Here is a 17,835-nt window from a genome sequence, read left to right as displayed (position 1 = left end):
CCCCACATTATCTTTTCCGGAGTAAACATATCTGTTGGTATCTGTGTTTGATGTGATTCCAGTCTTCCTGTTTCCCTTTGTCCATGTCACTACCTTCAATCTCACTTTCCCTCCAGAACCTCCTCCACTCTTCTGGAAAAATCATGCTCCTCTCTAAAAAGCCTCTTTCTGCCTCTCATTATTCAATTCAGAATCACTCCAACCACCCGATTATACCACCATCACAATTCCAATGGCAACTGTTCTCTTCACTTCAGTTCCGTGCTCCTCTTCTTCGCGGATTGTCGAGCAAAGCTCGCTTCACATCTCATCCTTTTCTTCTCACTCTTCCTTTTCCAAAAGGGCGAGATTTTCGCGCCACAGATTCAATTTTTGTGTGAAAGCTGAGAATTCAGATAAGCCCTCTTCATCTTCGTCTTCATCCGTGGGGGTGGAGGAACCGAAAGATGAAGTGAATGAGAAGAAAGAATTGCACTTCGATAATGGTTCGAGTAGCTCCGAGCACGAGGATGAGACGGAGGAGAGAGAAGTGCGGCAAGAAATGGACTGGAAAGTTGATGAGGAGTTCAAGAATTTCATGGGGAACCCCTCGATTGAGGCTGCAATCAAGCTTGAGAAGAAGAGGGCTGATCGGAAGCTCAAGCAGCTTGATCGAGAGAGGAGTGACAACCCTCTAATTGCTTTCTTCAACAATCTGGTTCGTGAAAATGTGTCGAAAGAGAAAGAAAGGTTGGAGAAAGCGGAGGAGACCTTCAAGGCTCTTGATCTTAACAAGGTTATTATATTTTGCTTTATTGATTTCGTTGATTCATGTTTATGATCGCATTGTAAGTCCTGGTTGAGTTAAACATATTGATTGATTGTCTGCCTGCCTGCCTTTTTTTGGTGGAAACAAATTGCAGCTGAAGAGTTGTTTTGGATTCGATACGTTCTTTGCGACGGATGTTAGGAGGTTTGGAGATGGTGGAATTTTTGTTGGGAATTTGAGAAAACCGATAGAAGAAGTGATACCTAAGTTGGAGAAGAAGTTGTCGGAAGTGGCAGGGAGGGACGTGGTGGTGTGGTTTATGGAGGAGAAAACAAATGATATCACTAAACAGGTACATTTAAATACTACTTGCTAACCCGATTGCTTCTTTGTTTTGCGTATACGGACTCTTGGTTGATTATTTGTGTTTGTTAGGTATGTTTGATAGCATTTAATGTAAATTTCGATTTAGCATTGTTTGGAGGTATATTTGACAATGGTGATAGCTTCTTTGTTATTTATGTACATAGAGTCCTCATGCCGTATCATATTGGGATTCTCAGTTGATTATTTGTGTTTGTTAGGCATGTGTAGTGCAGCCCAAGGCCGAGATGGATCTCCAGTTTGAATCTACGAAGCTAAGTACTCCGTGGGGTTATCTTAGTGCAGTAGCACTATGTGTTACAACATTTGGGACAAGTGCTTTGACAAGTGGCTTTTTCCTGAAGCCTGATGCTACCATTGACGACTACCTGAATAATGTTGCGCCTCTGTTTGGTGGATTCTTGACCATTATTGCGGTCTCTGAGGTACGTGTTGAATTAATCTCCTAACTTGCTGTATGGTTATTGACAGGTTGAAGAAGGTAACATTACTCATAAGCTGTTAGTATACTATCATTATTTTGTGTTAAACAATGAGTTTCTTGGTTGAAATGTTGGTATATAGATGATTTACTGAACGGGATGACTAAATATTATGTTAGGATATGCTTGATTGTACTATGGTGCCAATTTGTATCCATAATACAATCTTAGTTACATAATTCTGAAAGAATAATTTGGCTTTGATAATACTTGTATTCTAGGAAAACTTTTTGAACATAGAGCAGAATAGTGGTAGAAACCTTGGGTGTTGTTAGGTTTGATGCATTCATTTTCTTCACCTTTTCCTTTATGTGTCAAGACTACTATTTGTATATTTGGATAATATGTTAGCCCTCTACTATATTTGTCCACATCAGAACTATGAATTGTGTGTGTAATCTCTTTGTTTTCCTTAGATTGCAACAAGGGTGACTGCAGCTCGTTATGGAGTTAAGCTAAGTCCATCCTTTCTCGTTCCATCAACTTGGACTGGATGCCTCGGTGTCATGAATAACTACGAGTCTCTACTTCCCAATAAGAAGGCTTTGTTTGACATTCCCGTGGCACGAACAGCCAGTGCTTATCTGACATCATTGGTCCTCACTGTTGCTGCATTTATTGCTGATGGTAGCTTTAACGGGGGTGACAACGCACTGTAAGCAACCCTGTTCTCCTTCATACAATAATGCTCACTCATGTTCCCTGGGATTCAGTTTCCCTTCTTTTTATGCAGATACATAAGGCCTGAGTTCTTCTACAACAATCCCCTTCTTTCCTTTATACAATATGTGGTAGGGCCATACACGGATGACCTTGGCAATGTGCTGCCATATGCAGTTGAAGGTGTGGGAGTCCCTGTTGATCCTCTTGCTTTTGCTGGACTGCTAGGTTGGTCTCCTTGTGATCCGAACATATTTATAACTACCCCATGGCCTATTACAATCGGCTTTCTAACTGGATGTTTCTTGGACAGGCATGGTTGTGACTTCTTTGAACTTGCTCCCTTGTGGGAGACTCGAAGGAGGACGCATTGCCCAAGCTATGTTGGGACGTAACACTGCCACTTTGTTATCTTTTGCGACTTCCCTCCTGCTAGGGATTGGCGGCTTAAGTGGAAGCGTGCTGTGTTTGGCGTGGGGGCTCTTCGCGACTTTCTTCCGAGGGGGAGAGGAGATCCCTGCAAAGGACGAGATTACTCCGTTGGGAGACGACAGGTTTGCTTGGGGGTGTGTGCTCTTCCTCATATGTTTCCTCACCCTCTTCCCTAATGTAGGGGGAACTTCCACCTCATATTTTGGAGGTCCATTTTTCAGGGGTGATTTGTAGGTGGTTGTGTATATATGTATGTAATTTGTATTTAAGATTTTATTTTGGCAAGTTAAAAATAGCAAATGAGAGTAAACTCTCTTCGGCCGTCGGAATATAAATTTGCAACATTAATTAGTCGTAAAATATTGACCATCCGATCTCTTAGCATCTACATATATACCCAAATTAAGCTTGGACCTTACTTAGAGAAATTAATCAACATCATGGGCAAAACCAGTACCACAACTATTTGCATAATCACAACATTCCTCCTCCTGTCCTCACACATCACTGCTCGACCGTGCCCTACATTTCACGACGTCACTCCTGAGTCGAGTCGAGTCTCGTGTATAGCCATATATATAGTTTAATACAATATGCGTGTAGTGCGTACATACACGTACGATACGATCTTGGTGTATATAAATTCCAGTCAGAAACAAGGGTGTGTAGGCTGTATACCCAAATATTTTAGTATTATTATTATATAATTATCAAGCAGTTATTATTATATAATTATCAAGCATTTATTATCAAGCATTCTATTCACTATATGTTGAAATTTATCCAGTATTAGACACAAATGGGATTGATTTAGGTGTACGTTCCTTAATACTACTATATGAGTTCCATTTTAAGATAGAATAATTTGTTGGAAAATACTGGGCTGCTACATTACAAACTTAATGTGTATAACTATTTTAAAGTGACCCAAGTTTAAGTTATGAGCTCAAATGTATTAAAATGGTGGATTTTAAAGTGTGAATACCATATTATGATTTTCAATTTGTTAATGAGTCAATTAATAAAAAAAAAGATGTTAGTATTATTATAAGAAATTATGATCCCCAGTTCCAATTTTTCGGTTTTTCGTTCTCTCTTTGAAGTAGCTTGACATAACTTCTCTAATCAGTTGAAAGACCACAACCAATCCGAAGGCCATAACAATCAAGAAATACTACAATATGGTATTAGTACACATCCTTTTATGTGTTTCTAATCCGAATTATTTTAGCCCCAATGTCTCATAGCATAATAACCCAAAAATCCAATAGGATTGGTTTAAAAATATCCCAAACACGAATTGGCTGGCCCTGAAACATTGAGGTTCAGGGAGCCCATAAGTAATTATCTAAGTATTCATTAGGCTAAGTTTTGTTGAAAAATGATTTCTTGGGTTACATCCTTTCATTTCTTTATAAGACTTCAAACAGAGCTTCCATTACTCATCTTGAATCCGTATAAATGTTGACATGTGAATTTTCTAATATAAAAATGTGAACTAAAATTAAAGATATTAATTTAAATAGTAAGACTACTCAAAGCACCACTTGGTTTTAGATAGAATCTTACTGTGAGTTTGATTGGTCTCCATTCACTTATAATGTATGATTCAATGAATGTGAGATTACCTGGTTCCAGTAAAATCTAACAATTTCAAATTAAATAACATAATAATAATGTAAATTAGAGTCTAGAGAGAGTAGAATATGTCTTGTCAATTAAAAGGCTCTATAGTGTATTAGATTTTGTTTATTTTGACATCTATTGAAATGGTTAACAAGAATCCTATCTATAGTTGCTAGATGATCCTTCTATATAAATCCCTAATTAAAAACATAAGAAAGTAGAATTATATACCATAGTCTATAGACTATTCTAGCCACTACATGAAAATCTAGAATTCTCAACTATAAACTATTCTAGCTACCACATAAGAATCTAGAATAGTTCGAATCTTCTAGATGATTGCATGACTCTTCAATAATAATCAAACATATTTATATCAACTTATTTTCTTTGACAGATAGAAGATTGACATGCTATAATGACTTTGATTTATGCATAAAGAAAAGAAATTCTTTTTCCTACATGTTATAATTGTTTGATCTATTTTGGTTAAAGATAGTAGCACAGAGTCAAATATAGCTAAACGGGGAAGAATTTGACTGTGAAAATTCTGGAGGAGGAGACAAAAACAAAAGAAAACAAAGGAAAAATAATTTGAAAATGGATAGGTTTATTATGGGTTGAACAATGGGGAATATGGGCTAATGCATGGTTGGTCTGAGCCATATATCATGGTCATGCACTGTATCTAATCTCATATTCATTAAATTTCTTCACTTGTTTTTTTCTTTTTCTTTTTTCTTCCCTACTTTGCTCAATCATATTCAACTTCTTCATCTGTGGTCCTATCTCGATTTATCATCTCATCAATTTCCTATATAATACCTGCCATCACCCTTTATGATGCTGCACCACTTGTCTCCATAAAATTGGCATCCAGAATTATATAAATTATAATACATATATTATAATTATTGCCATTATTAATGTACATGTACGTACACCTTTGGATCAAGACAAATGTGGTATTTAAAGACGAACTTTTCCGTCGGTAATTCTCAAAAAAACAATATTATCGACAAACACCTTAACTTCATTTGAATGCACTATTTAAGTAAATAATGTGTGACATTATAATACATGACCTAGCATCAATTAAGGTTGCAGTGCAAGTACGAGATCGGAATAGCTAGATTAACTAATTGAGCCTTTATACGAAATGACAGATACATGTTATTTCAAGTAGCTAGACACGATGGCATTAATTAGTAATTTTAAGTTCCACGGTGACATTAATTAGTCGGAAAACGACAATTGTTCGTGTGAAAACGAGAACAATTAAAAGTAAGAAGTAACCTTGGGTATATGATTATTGCAGCTCGACTGGTGCAAAACACATGGGTGTGGGGCTGCAAGAAAAGCAGATGTTAGAAGTAATAGCTACAGCGACTGCAGAGATAAGGAGTAGAAGATATATTATTTACTGTCATGAGAGGAAGAGTGTTGTCATCAATATTGGGAACAGTCCTAGGTGAAATTATTTAATTTTTTTTCATTTATTTGGAAGAAAATAAAACAATTGTTATGAATATTAATTGGTAGGACAAAAATGTGTCCCTCCATACCCTTTTGATGATCCCATCCAACATAATTCACTGCAAACAAAGAACAATCCAATCATCTATACAATATACAAGTAATTGTTTGTTGGGTTTGTGTTTGCTATCTTTTTGTGTATTCATTGCTTTGTTGGTATTCAACTTTTTTCTTTCCAATACTATGTGCTTAATTTAGTTGGTTGGAGCTAGCTATAAATTGAAAATTGATAATGCATTATTTTAATTTCATATATTCATTTATGATTTATGTTGATTCACACGTGACCTTCATGGATTAATATTTGAGTAGAGAGCAAATGAAAAATTAGAGGAAGTAATTAATGCACTTAACTCACACTAGGAAGAAAAAAAATGGAAATACTGAAGTCAACTTGTTAGATGATACACTCGAATTCGAACAAAATTTTGAAGGAACTCTATAGAAAGGACAAAGGTGCGCTTAGAAGGTCTACTATAATGAATTTTGTATAAAGATTGCATATATATGAATAATTCCAAAAATAAGATAATAAAATATATAGAGGGTGTTTGTAATGGGAGAGGAAGATCTCAGGCAGGATCTGCACACTTTGAAAAGGGTCACAAAGATGCATATGAAATATTCCAACATATGTTTTGGCTTTTACCTTTCATGTCTGACTGCCCATCACCTAGGATTACAAAATCTTTTTATCCTTGCAAATCATTTTATCCTACATTATAATGCATGTCCAAAAACCAAAAAAATGAAACTAAAAAATTAATTTTCTTTTTTAGTCATTAATGTAGAAGAACAATTAAGGTGGGGGTTGCCACCACTAAATAAATAAGTGTGTTGATAGATATTTTGCATCAATTAATGATGTCGTTTGTCATAATTTCAGTCATGTGAATAAGGATTAGAGAACTAGAGGCTTGCTATAAAAATTAATAAATGAAACACTTATTACATTAATATTTTAATACCTATAATTTGACTGGATTTTATAATTAAGTAGGAAAGGGAATTATTCTTTTAATGCAATAAGAAATGGAATTATTCTTTTAATGCAATAAGAAATTAGCTAAGGGTCTATAGTGATCCTCATTTCTCATAATTTAGAGACTCAAACCCGTAGTTCGCATTTTACCAATTAAATTATGCTCCATCTTGAAATTCATTTTTTTAATTTTTTTTCAATCACAAGAAAATCTTGTTAACGCAATGAAGGCTAATTTCAATAATGAGGGGGTTGGATATATAGAGGCGACCGCAACCCCAGGCCGCTAGAAGAACCTTTTTCTTCTAGGATTGGCTGGAAACGCCATGGTCACCCCGGTCTAAATAAATTTTTTTAGAAGATGTCAAACAATGTCGTATTGAGATTTTTTAAATTATTTTAATAAAATTATGATTTTATCCCTCATTTAAAGTAAACAAAAAATCTGCTCTCTCTTGCATTATGTTCTCTTCTCACCATTAATAACCGTGTTTGTCAAAATAATTAATAGTAACTCTAACTTTCCCTGGCTCATAAAGAAGAATCCAATGCTTGGTATAACAAATAAAGTTGGAAGACTTCCAGTTTTTATGTCTAGTTTATGTACTAAAGAAAGTGTAAAAATTTTGAAAAAAAGACAAAAGCTTACTTATACTCGTACTGGTCCAATCTAAAGATCCCTCATGTGGATATCGATATATAATTGGCCCACTTAATAAATCTCGGTTGCTGACAATAATATTGTTACACTTATAGTCTACACTATTCTTGCTCCAAACAAATATTTTTTGACTCAATTTATGAGAATCAAACACTGCTCAAAGGTGGAACCTTTTTTTTGTCCAAGATTTTATTTACATTCATTCTCTTTATGGGATAATGATACACATATTAAGTCATCCAACCTCACCAATAACTTTCACACTAAACCAAATGTAGCTCATACCAATAACTTTCATTGAATATTTCTTTTCAGAATAGCATATATTTAATAGTTACCACACGAAGATAAATTCTAGAGATCTTCAATATTGAAGCAAAATGGTGCACAAGGGGCTGGTTACATAAAAATTTTAAAAAAATTAACATAATAAACCAAATAATTGTTGCCATTATTTCTAAGACAAGAAAATGTAGTTGAGAATGAAATTTTCTTATCTTTTCTCTGAAGCTGTTTCCCACTTGCGTTACAGCTACAAAAAGAGATGGAAGAAGAGGAGAAAGGGAAACAAAACCCCCTTTTTTGAGATTCAATTTCACCATTTTAAAAACATAACTTTTTTTAACATTATTACAGCAGCTAACAAAGGACAGTTGATCAATGTTGTTCCATTTCTTCACCACCTTTTACCTTCGATTTTAAACCACCTGCCACAGATTCACACTACACATTAGAAAAAAAAAGGCTTATTTAGTAAAAAAAAAACTCAACTGGTTTTGCTGCTGCAGTTGATTTCTAGACTGCAAGAAACGATAATGCCCCTCCTGATATGCAGTTCTCTCCTACAAATTTATGCAAATTAAATCTATAAGCTATATTAAATCAATAATTAAATGAAGAGAAGCAAAAAAAAAAAGTACTTCAAACTGAGTTGAGGAGTAGCCTTGTGAATATTCCATTTCCACCACATTCTCCACCGAAGCCTGACTTCTTGTTTTCTGCATATTTATATATAAATTCGGTAAATAAAATAAAATAAAATAAGAAAAACATTAGAAATGTGATGGAATGAATTGAACTAACATTGTAAAGCTGGGAGCTAGCAGTGTCGTCGAGTTCCTGCACCTTTTTCCGACATCGATTTTCTCTGGTTTTGGACAAGGGTTTGGCAAGGGTAGTAGTGTAGTTAAACAAGCAGCCGTTTTTGTCGTTTCCTCCACAGCCTTCTTCCTCATGCAGCTGCGGCGGTGGCCCGGACGAGGCGTCCGACACCATAGACAGATCTTCGTCCTCATTCGATCTCTTGGTCTGATGCTCGGGCGATTCGTCAGTGGAAATCGAAGACTGTTGCAAGTAAAGAGTCCAACCTGACTCGCAACCGCTGCTGCATTCTTCATTTCCGAACATGTAATTCATTATTTGTAATGCAGCTACCACTGTTTGATCAATGTATGTTTATATATATATATATATGTGTGTGTGTGTGTGTGTGTAGGGTTGCTGTTTGTTGGTGTTCTTAGGTTTATGGGAGGAGTAGATATTGAGGATGAAGACTGGGGGTTGAAGGGGAAAAGACGAGAGAAAATGAGAGCTGAATTCAGAGGTTTTTTTTTGGCAATATTCAAACTTCTCTATCTCTAAAGAATGAATAACAGTTGGGCACGAGGGGGCTATGTGTAATATTGCCTTAAGAGCATCTCCAGAAAGACTGGACGTCAAATAGCCCTCACATAGCCTTCACACTGCTACATCATCAGCACTACAATTCTCCTGCCACATATCAGCTTGCCACATCAACTGGACATCAAATAGCTCTCACATAGCCTTCACACTACCCATCCACATCACTAATAACAATTATATAATTTAATTTACACTCGTATCAACATACGTAATTTAATTTACGAGACAAATACGAAAAATTCGAATAATAATATTAAAATTTCAAAAAGTACAATAATTTTAAAAAAATACATTTAAAAAAATTACATTTAAAAAAATTACATAAATTTACATAAAAACTAACGACTTGCAATCCTCCGCGCCCACAACTCTTCAACTAAATCCTTTTGGAGTCGAATATGAGCCTCCGTCTGACGCATGTCGGCATGTGCTTGGAGGAGGGCTTCTTCATCGTGAGGTACCCCACCTCGTACGTTGGCGGTGGCGACGTCGTGGCTTGGACCGGCCTCATTATCGTTGTTGGCCCAATCAGTCAGTTGTACACCTTCATCTTCGACAATCATGTTGTGCATAATAATACAGACGTACATTATATCAGCAATGCAGTCGACATTCCACAAACACGTTGGTCCCTTAACTGCAGCCCATCGAGCCTGAAGCACACCAAATGCGCGGTCCACGTCCTTTCGCGCCGACTCCTGCCGCGTCGCAAAGTAGGCCTTCTTTGCATCTGATGCGCACCGGATCGTCTTCACAAAGACGGGCCACCTAGGGTATATAACTCTGCATCCATCGATCAACCTCACGGCTCGTATATGCATCTAGCTCTTCGTTCATCATACGCTCGTACTCATCTGCATCCCCACCACTACCACCGGCATTACTCATTTCTTGAATTGATCTTGAACAGAAAGTAAGGTAGAGAGAGAGTACTCGTTAAAACAAGTGGTGCAAATGAAAATGACGTTCAAAGCGCGTATATATAGTGTTTTCAAAAGAAAAAAAAATAAAAAATAAAATCTGACGCCGGTTTGACGCTGATCCGGGACCCACAATGGCGCCGTGAGGATCGGCGTCGGAACCGGCGTCATCGCGCGAATCGGCATGGCCACGCCGATTTTGACACCGATTTCGCCGACGCCGGTTCCAATGGTTCGGCGTCAGAACCGGCGTCGGTGAAAAATCGGCGTCGCGATTTTGACGCCGTTACTGGAGATGCTCTAAAATGGCCAAATGATGTCTCATATCTAACCTCATTAGTTTGTGTCACATTTTTAATGTTTAACACGAAAACTTGTTTTAGATTTGCCTAACTATTCTACTCTATCTACACTCACTTTGCACTTGCAATATATACTGTAAATGTTCCGATCGATTCCGATTTTGAATCTGGATAACAAGGGACAATTCAGTGATTTTCATAGCTAGACTAGCATACTATCCAGAATCGATCTTGAATCTGGATAACAAGGGACAATTCAGTGATTTTCATAGCTAGACTAGCATACTATCCAGATCCACTTCACACTCGCATATATGAAGTGGATGTTGTAGATAGTGATGAGGATAATGCTGGAATTACAAGAGATAAACAATACCAGACGTAATACAACCCAAGAAGGAAGGAAGAACTAAAACTGAAAATTACAATGAAATCGAAACTGTAAAACTGTAAAAGCGTTTAGCCGAGTCGAGGAATCCTCTTTCCGCAAGACGGGATACGCCCCGGTAGTGCTCTCGGTTTGGCGTGTCGTCCCCAAAGATAAAACGGCTACGTCTCTGGTGAAGCAGCATCGCAATCAACAGAGCTCCGGCGAACTGGATGGAGGAGAGGGCAGAGCTTCGGAAAGAAAGACTATGCAGAGAGTATGATGCTTGTGAGTATGTTGTTCTGATTGTGCTCTATCCCTAATGCAAGGAATGACTAGCCTATTTATAGGCTTGGTCCAATGCAGGGGTCAACTCAGCCTTGATGGCTGTCATCATGGCTCATTATGGCGGGGCTGTAACCGCCGGCTGTTACGAGTTTGAAAGCTGGAGTGGTCGACTTTGAATCTAGACGTTGTACACGCCCTAATTCAACCGTCACATGTGGACTTCGACTTGATCAAGACGCTGATCAAGCCATCGCTCAAGGCGCGGGCGCGGGTGCGGGAACGGGATCGGCTCGGCTCGGCGCGCATGTGGGCTCTTTCACCCATCTTAGTCCACGATAATTACTAAGTGTAATAAGTCACTTAATAAATACACATTTAAAGATGTGTCTCATCTCCTATGTGGGATAATTAACACTAGTTAATTACTCCCTACACTTTCAACTCCTAGTTTTATCAAAAGCTACAATGTGACCAACTTTAATCCACTATTTCTTACTCAACGGGAATCGGATTTAAGAAAATGAATATACTACGGTCATCTGCGCGGAACGTAGATCGACGCTATATCATTTAATTCTCCAAAATTAAATGTCTCATCATATTTATTATTGGTCAAACTTCATTGACCGGACATCTTAAATCAAGATTCCAACAATCCCCCACATGAGTGGAAATAGCCAAATGCATATGCATGCAGACACAAGCTCAACCCTCACGAGGTATATAAGCATAAGGATAGGTAGTTGTTGGCTTTGAACCCTCCATAGTCGACACCATCAGATACACATGCGGCTTAGTAGCGCGATGCTTTGAACTAATCCCCCACGGAGTGCACCGAGACAATGGTGTTAACGCTTAAACACCTCAACCTCATCCGTTCTCACGTTTTGTGTCCTTTGCGGCCTTGGACACCACTTTGGATTCATAAGTGTGTTATTAGAAGCGGCCTCACTTCACACTTATATAGGTGATTCCTAATCGAGTATCTTGCCCTACTCGGTCTCCTTGAGAACTCAATTTCCTCGAGATCCTTAGGAGTCATTAAAGGTCATAGACTTAGCCTCACCACTAGGCAAGTTTTCCAACACTCTATTGCTCTCTAGGGAATAGATATAGTTGAGTGTTTCTCATGAACTCTCATAGCTTAGTTGTCCCTTTGAACCAAGTTCTTGGGATCTCCAGTCATCATGGTTGGGTTACCACTATGATAATTCTTTAGTTTGTGGATTTCAAACACATTCCCTCTAGCAACTTATTCATTTGATCACGTTTAACCCTTTGGTTAGCGGATCCGCTAGATTATCTATTGACTTCACATAGTCAATTGTAATAACGCCAATTGTGATCAAGTGCCTCACGGTATCGTGTCGTCGACGTATATGTCGAGACTTACCGTTATAGAAGCCATTGTTTGCCCTTCCAATAGCCGCTTGGCAATCGCAGTGGATCAGCACTGGCGGCACTGCCTTAGACCAACATGGAATATCTTCAAGGAAGTTCTTAAGCCACTCGGCTTCCTCACCAGCCTTATCTAAGGCAATGAACTCTGATTCCATTGTTGATCGGGCTATACATGTTTGTTTTGTGGATTTCCACGATACAGCACCACCCCCAATAGTAAAGACGTATCCACTTGTTGAAAGTGAGTCTCTATTGTCGGATATCCAATTTGCATCACAGTACCCTTCAAGTACCGGGGGGTATCTCGAGAAGTGTAACCCATGATCTTGAGTATGTTTTAAATATCTCAAAACCCTCACAAGAGTTCTCCAATGCTCTTTGCTTGGATTGCTCGTGTAACGACTCAACTTGTTCACGGCACAAGCAATGTCAGGTCGAGTGCAATTTGTCAAGTACATAATGCACCCGATGACCCGTGCATACTCTTCTTGTGCAACGGGCTTGTTCTTGCTCAAGTGAACGTCGAGTTCAATTCGAGTCTTAACCGGCGCGCCATCATAGGCTTTGAATTTATTCAATATCTTCTCAACAAAATGAGATTGTGTTAAGATGATTCCATCAGACGTTCTTAGAATCTTCATTCCAAGAATTACATCGGCTAGACCCATGTCTTTCATGTCAAAGTTTCTCTTTAACATAGCCTTTGTATCGTTAATTACTTGAGTGTTGCTACCGAAGATTAACATATCATCAACGTATAGACACACTATAACGTGGCCTTTATTAGTGCTCTTGATGTAGACACATTTGTCGCACTCGTTATTAGTGATCAGGCTACTGAAGCTATCGCTCAAGGCAGCAGGCCGAGTTGATCAAACTGCTGATCAAGGCGCAGCATGTCAAGTTGATCAGGCTGCTGCCCAAACAAGTCCAAGTCCAAGTCCAAGTCCAAGTCCAAGGGCGCGGGCTCGGCTCGGCTCGGCACGCGTGTGGGCTCTTTCACCCATCTTAGCCCACGATAATTACTAAGTGTAATATAAGCCACTTAATAAATACACATTTAAAGATGTGTCTCATCTCCTATGTGGGATAATTAACACTAGTTAATTACTCCCCACACTTTCAACTCCTAGCTTTATCAAAAGCTACAATGTGACCAACTTTAATCCACTATTTCTTACTCACCGGGAATCGGATTTAAGAAAGTGAATATACTACGGTCATCTACGCGGAACGTAGATCGACGCTATATCATTTAATTCTCCAAAATTAAATGTCTCGTCACATTTATTATTGGTCAAACTTTATTGACCGGACATCTTAAAACAAGATTCCAATAGATACTAATAATATCCAATTTCAGTCTGGAATTTGAATATAGCGACTATTAGACCGTCTAACACGAGATTTCTTCTTGAGATAAAAGATTTAGATAGGATGCTATATTTAGGGAATCATTGATTTAGGAGGGACATATAAGTAATTTCATTATAGTATATAGGTAGATAGGGGAGTGGGGTGAGGATGTGAAGAAAGGGAACGTATTATGTAAGGCATGAAGGGATTCACATGCAACACAGCTGGGTAGAGCGTACGTTCATAGCAAAACGGGGTACAACTTCCATTCCCTTTTCTTCACTATTTGGATACATCCTTTTCTTCTATAATAATACTACTTCTATCACTATATATCACAACTCATTTCTTCACTATTTGGATACATCCTTTTCTTCTATAATAATACTACTTCTATCACTATATATCACAACTCATTTCTGCCTACCTACATATTTATTTACCCATATTCTCCAGCTACTCATTTCCCAAACTAAATGCAAATCTTCTTTCTCTAACGTATACACGGACTGAGTCACGTATTTTGCGCTAAAATCCAAGAAAACATTTCACAACTTTCTCATTCTATTAATATTAAAATTATATAGGGATCATCTTTATAGGTCCACAAACTTTGTTAAAGTATCATTTTAGGTCCGTGAATTTTGAAAATATCACTTTAGGTCCGTTAACTACAAGTTAATATCATTTGAGGTATTTTGAATTTTTTCCAGACGAAAATGCCCTTAAGGCCTTCAAAGGGCAATTTGGACAATTCTTTCGCCACTCATCTTGCGTCAAACACCTAGAGTCCAATAATTTTTTTACAACTATTTAATCTAATTACCATCCAAATTGAATTTAAATATAGTTAAAATTTGCCGTAAAAATAGTATTATGTGTTAATTTTTCAATTATTAGATGACCAATTATATAGGGATAGTGAATTGGAACTTGATACTTTATTTTATTTTTTCAATCTAAACTGCATTTTAAGAACTTAATACATGTGATTTGTGAATTATATTTAGTTTATTTGTCTTGAAATTAGATAACTATTAATTTGGATGGTCATTCGGAGTATTATTTATATGAATTTTAGAATGGAGATCAATTACCATCCAAATTGAATTTAATTATAAAAATTTGCCGTTAAAAATTATTGGACTATAGGCTTCTGGTGCAAGATAAGTGGCGAAAGAATTGTCCAAATTGCCCTTTGAAGACCTTAAGGACATTTTCATCCAGAAAAAGTTCAAAATACCTCAAATAATGATATTAATTTGTAATTGATGGACCTAAAATGATATTTTTAAAGTTCACCGACCTAAAATGATACTTTGGCAAAGTTCGTGGACCTAAAAAAATGTTCCCTCAAAATTATAATATAACTTAACTTACAAAAATTTAATAAATCTTCATAAAATTAATAAAAATAAAACTTAATTTAAATCTCATGCTTAAATGTTTGCTTATATCGGAACCTTAGGGCACCCGCAACGCTGTGCCGTTGCGGTTCCTATGCCGTTCCGGCGGAACGGTTCCGCAGCGGCACGCGTTGCGGGGTGCGTTCCGTCGCCGTTCCGTGCCGTCGCCGTTCCTATGCCGTGCCGCGTTCCGTTCCGGAGGAACGCGGAACGGAACGTTCCGCCACGCGCCGAGGCGACGTGGCGGCCTCCCATTCGACGCGTGCAGCCCACTCGCTGCCCCGCGAGTGGGCTTCGTCCGGTGACGCAATAATTAATTTTTTTTAAAAAAATTAGAATTTAATAAAAAAAAAAATTTGGCAACGGTAATGAGACCGTTTTTTTTATATCCGTTTTTTATTTTTTTTTAATTTTTATTTTATTTATTTACTCTATAAATACTTCTATTTCATACTCATTTCAATCACAAACACACATCTATTCCTCTCTATTTCCACCTCAATTTTCATCTCAAATCAACTATATTTTCCTTCTCCCAAATTTAATCAAACTAATGGATCCTTATGAACAAATGCGTCAAATATTAGAACAATCACTTGAAGAAGATCGACGACGGGAGGCGGAAGAAGCCGCGCCACCCCAACGACGCTCCCGTATGTACATCCATCGTAACCGGGAGGAAGCCGCCGCAAGGTTAGTACGCGACTACTTCTGCGATAACCCGGTTTGGGGAGATACGTACTTCCGTCGCCGTTTCCGCATGGGGAACCGTTATTTCTCCACATCGCGAATACTTTGGCAGCCCGGGAAGAGTTCTTCCAGGAAGGGTTCGACGCGGTCGGCCGTCCCAGCCACACGACGCTGCAGAAATGTACTGCAGCAATCCGCCAGCTTGCGACTGGACAAACGGCCGACATGTTCGACGAATACCTCCACATCGGAGACAGCACTGGGCGAATGTGCTTGCTCAAATTCTGCCAAGGCGTCCGGGCAGCCTTCACCGACGAATTTCTCCGAAGGCCAAGCACGACCGATTGTCAGTTCCTGCTCAACCTTCACGAAACAGTGCACGGATTCCCCGGGATGCTCGGCAGCGTCAATTGCATGCACTGGCAATGGAAGAATTGCCCGGTGGCGTGGAAGGGGTCCTACACGAGCGGCCACAAAGGCACCCACCCAACCGTTATACTTGAGGCCGTTGCCGACTACCGTCTTTGGATCTGGCACGCGTACTTCGGGGTCCCCGGGTCGAACAACGACGTAAACGTGCTCCACCAGTCCGACCTCTTGACCGATGTTTTGGATGGTAAAGCGCCGGCCATCAACTTCGTCGCCAACAACCGGCTTTATAAAATGGGGTACTATCTCGCCGATGGCATCTACCCGAAGTGGCCTACCTTCGTGAAGACGTGCAGTGGGTCTGCGAACCCAAAGCAGACTCTTTTTGCGCAGAAGCAGGAGGCTGCTTGCAAGGATGTGGAGAGGGCGTTCGGGGTTCTCCAAGCGTGCTTCAACATCATCAAAGCCCCGGCTCGTACGTGGTTCATGGAAAACATGGTCGACATCATGTATACGTGCATAATCTTGCACAACATGATTGTCCAAGACGAAGGACCCGAGGCGGGAAATTGGTTCGACGACGAATCCCCCGGAAGCTCAACCGCAAGTAGTCCGCCTCGAAGTGGAGCGCATCCGTCTATACAAGAACTGTTATCTATTCGTGCAAGGACACGCGACTCTAGTGCCCACACCCAACTCCAACATGATCTAATTGAGCACATTTGGGCAAATTTTGGCGGATGAAATTATTAAAATTGTGTACTTTTATTTTTTTAGGATTTTAATTGTGTGCTTTTTATTTTTTTACGTTTAAGTTGTAATTTTTTTTAATGTTGTGTGTTTTTTTAATAAAGTGTGTTTGTTTTTTAAAGTGTGTTTATTTAAATTGAATTGAGTTGGAAATAAAAAAAAATGAAATTGAATGAATAGTAATTTAAGGAACGGTTAAGGAACGGTTAAGGAACGGAGGGTTGCAGGTTCCGTTCCTTAGTTAAGGAATGGAGTAAAAAAGTACAGTGGGGCCCTCAAATAGTGGTTTAAGGAACGGTATAGGAACGGTATAGGAACAGCGTTGTGGATGGCCTTAGTGAGTACTCCCTCCGTCCCAGCCTAAGCGAGACGTTTCATTTTTGGACCAGTTTTGGAAAATTAAAATTAGCTAAGAGAGAGAATAATATAGAAGAGAGTCTCTTCTATATTATTCTCTCGCAACTCTCTTCTATATTATTCTCTCGCTTACTTAATTTTATCCCCACTTTAACTATTTATCATCATTTGCGAAAATGAAACGTCTCGCTAAGGCTGGGACGGAGGGAGTACTAGTTAAGTAAAAGACAACCCTTTCTCTATTAAATTGAAAAATACTATTGGTGGAAGCTGCAATAGTATATTCCAAGTGTTAGTTCCAAAACTTAGCTTAAACTAAACTAATACTATTAGTTTAGTACTATGTCCCCTGATTAATTTAAAACCAACTAAAGAAATAGAAAGGATCAAGAAAAGACATAAGGGTCAGTCAAAAACTAAGTCAGTTTGACTTTT

General features: G+C 38.5%; 2 protein-coding genes across 2 annotated transcripts; one reads left to right on the top strand and one right to left on the bottom strand.

Annotated features, from left to right (window-relative positions):
• Window positions 1-91: 91 nt before the first annotated feature.
• Window positions 92-3,035, top strand: LOC121805646 (probable zinc metallopeptidase EGY3, chloroplastic). The gene is made up of 6 exons (XM_042205586.1): window positions 92-775; window positions 903-1,100; window positions 1,333-1,557; window positions 2,031-2,269; window positions 2,348-2,502; window positions 2,588-3,035. The coding sequence occupies exons 1-6, from the start codon at window positions 233-235 to the stop codon at window positions 2,938-2,940; spliced, it is 1,713 nt and encodes a 570-aa protein (XP_042061520.1). The 5' UTR covers window positions 92-232; the 3' UTR covers window positions 2,941-3,035.
• Window positions 3,036-7,941: 4,906 nt separating this feature from the next.
• Window positions 7,942-9,155, bottom strand: LOC121803223 (protein SOB FIVE-LIKE 5-like). The gene is made up of 4 exons (XM_042202917.1): window positions 8,595-9,155; window positions 8,432-8,509; window positions 8,283-8,353; window positions 7,942-8,218 (listed from the first exon to the last, which is right to left on the bottom strand). Exons 1-4 carry the CDS (start codon window positions 8,925-8,927, stop codon window positions 8,188-8,190), a joined length of 513 nt encoding a protein of 170 aa, XP_042058851.1. The 5' UTR covers window positions 8,928-9,155; the 3' UTR covers window positions 7,942-8,187.
• Window positions 9,156-17,835: the final 8,680 nt, after the last annotated feature.

This window comes from Salvia splendens, chromosome 5 (genome assembly GCF_004379255.2).
Source record: "Salvia splendens isolate huo1 chromosome 5, SspV2, whole genome shotgun sequence".
NCBI classification, from domain to species: Eukaryota; Viridiplantae; Streptophyta; class Magnoliopsida; order Lamiales; family Lamiaceae; genus Salvia; species Salvia splendens.
Note: the sequence above shows the minus strand (reverse complement) of the source record. Positions and strands in the feature narration are given on the sequence as shown.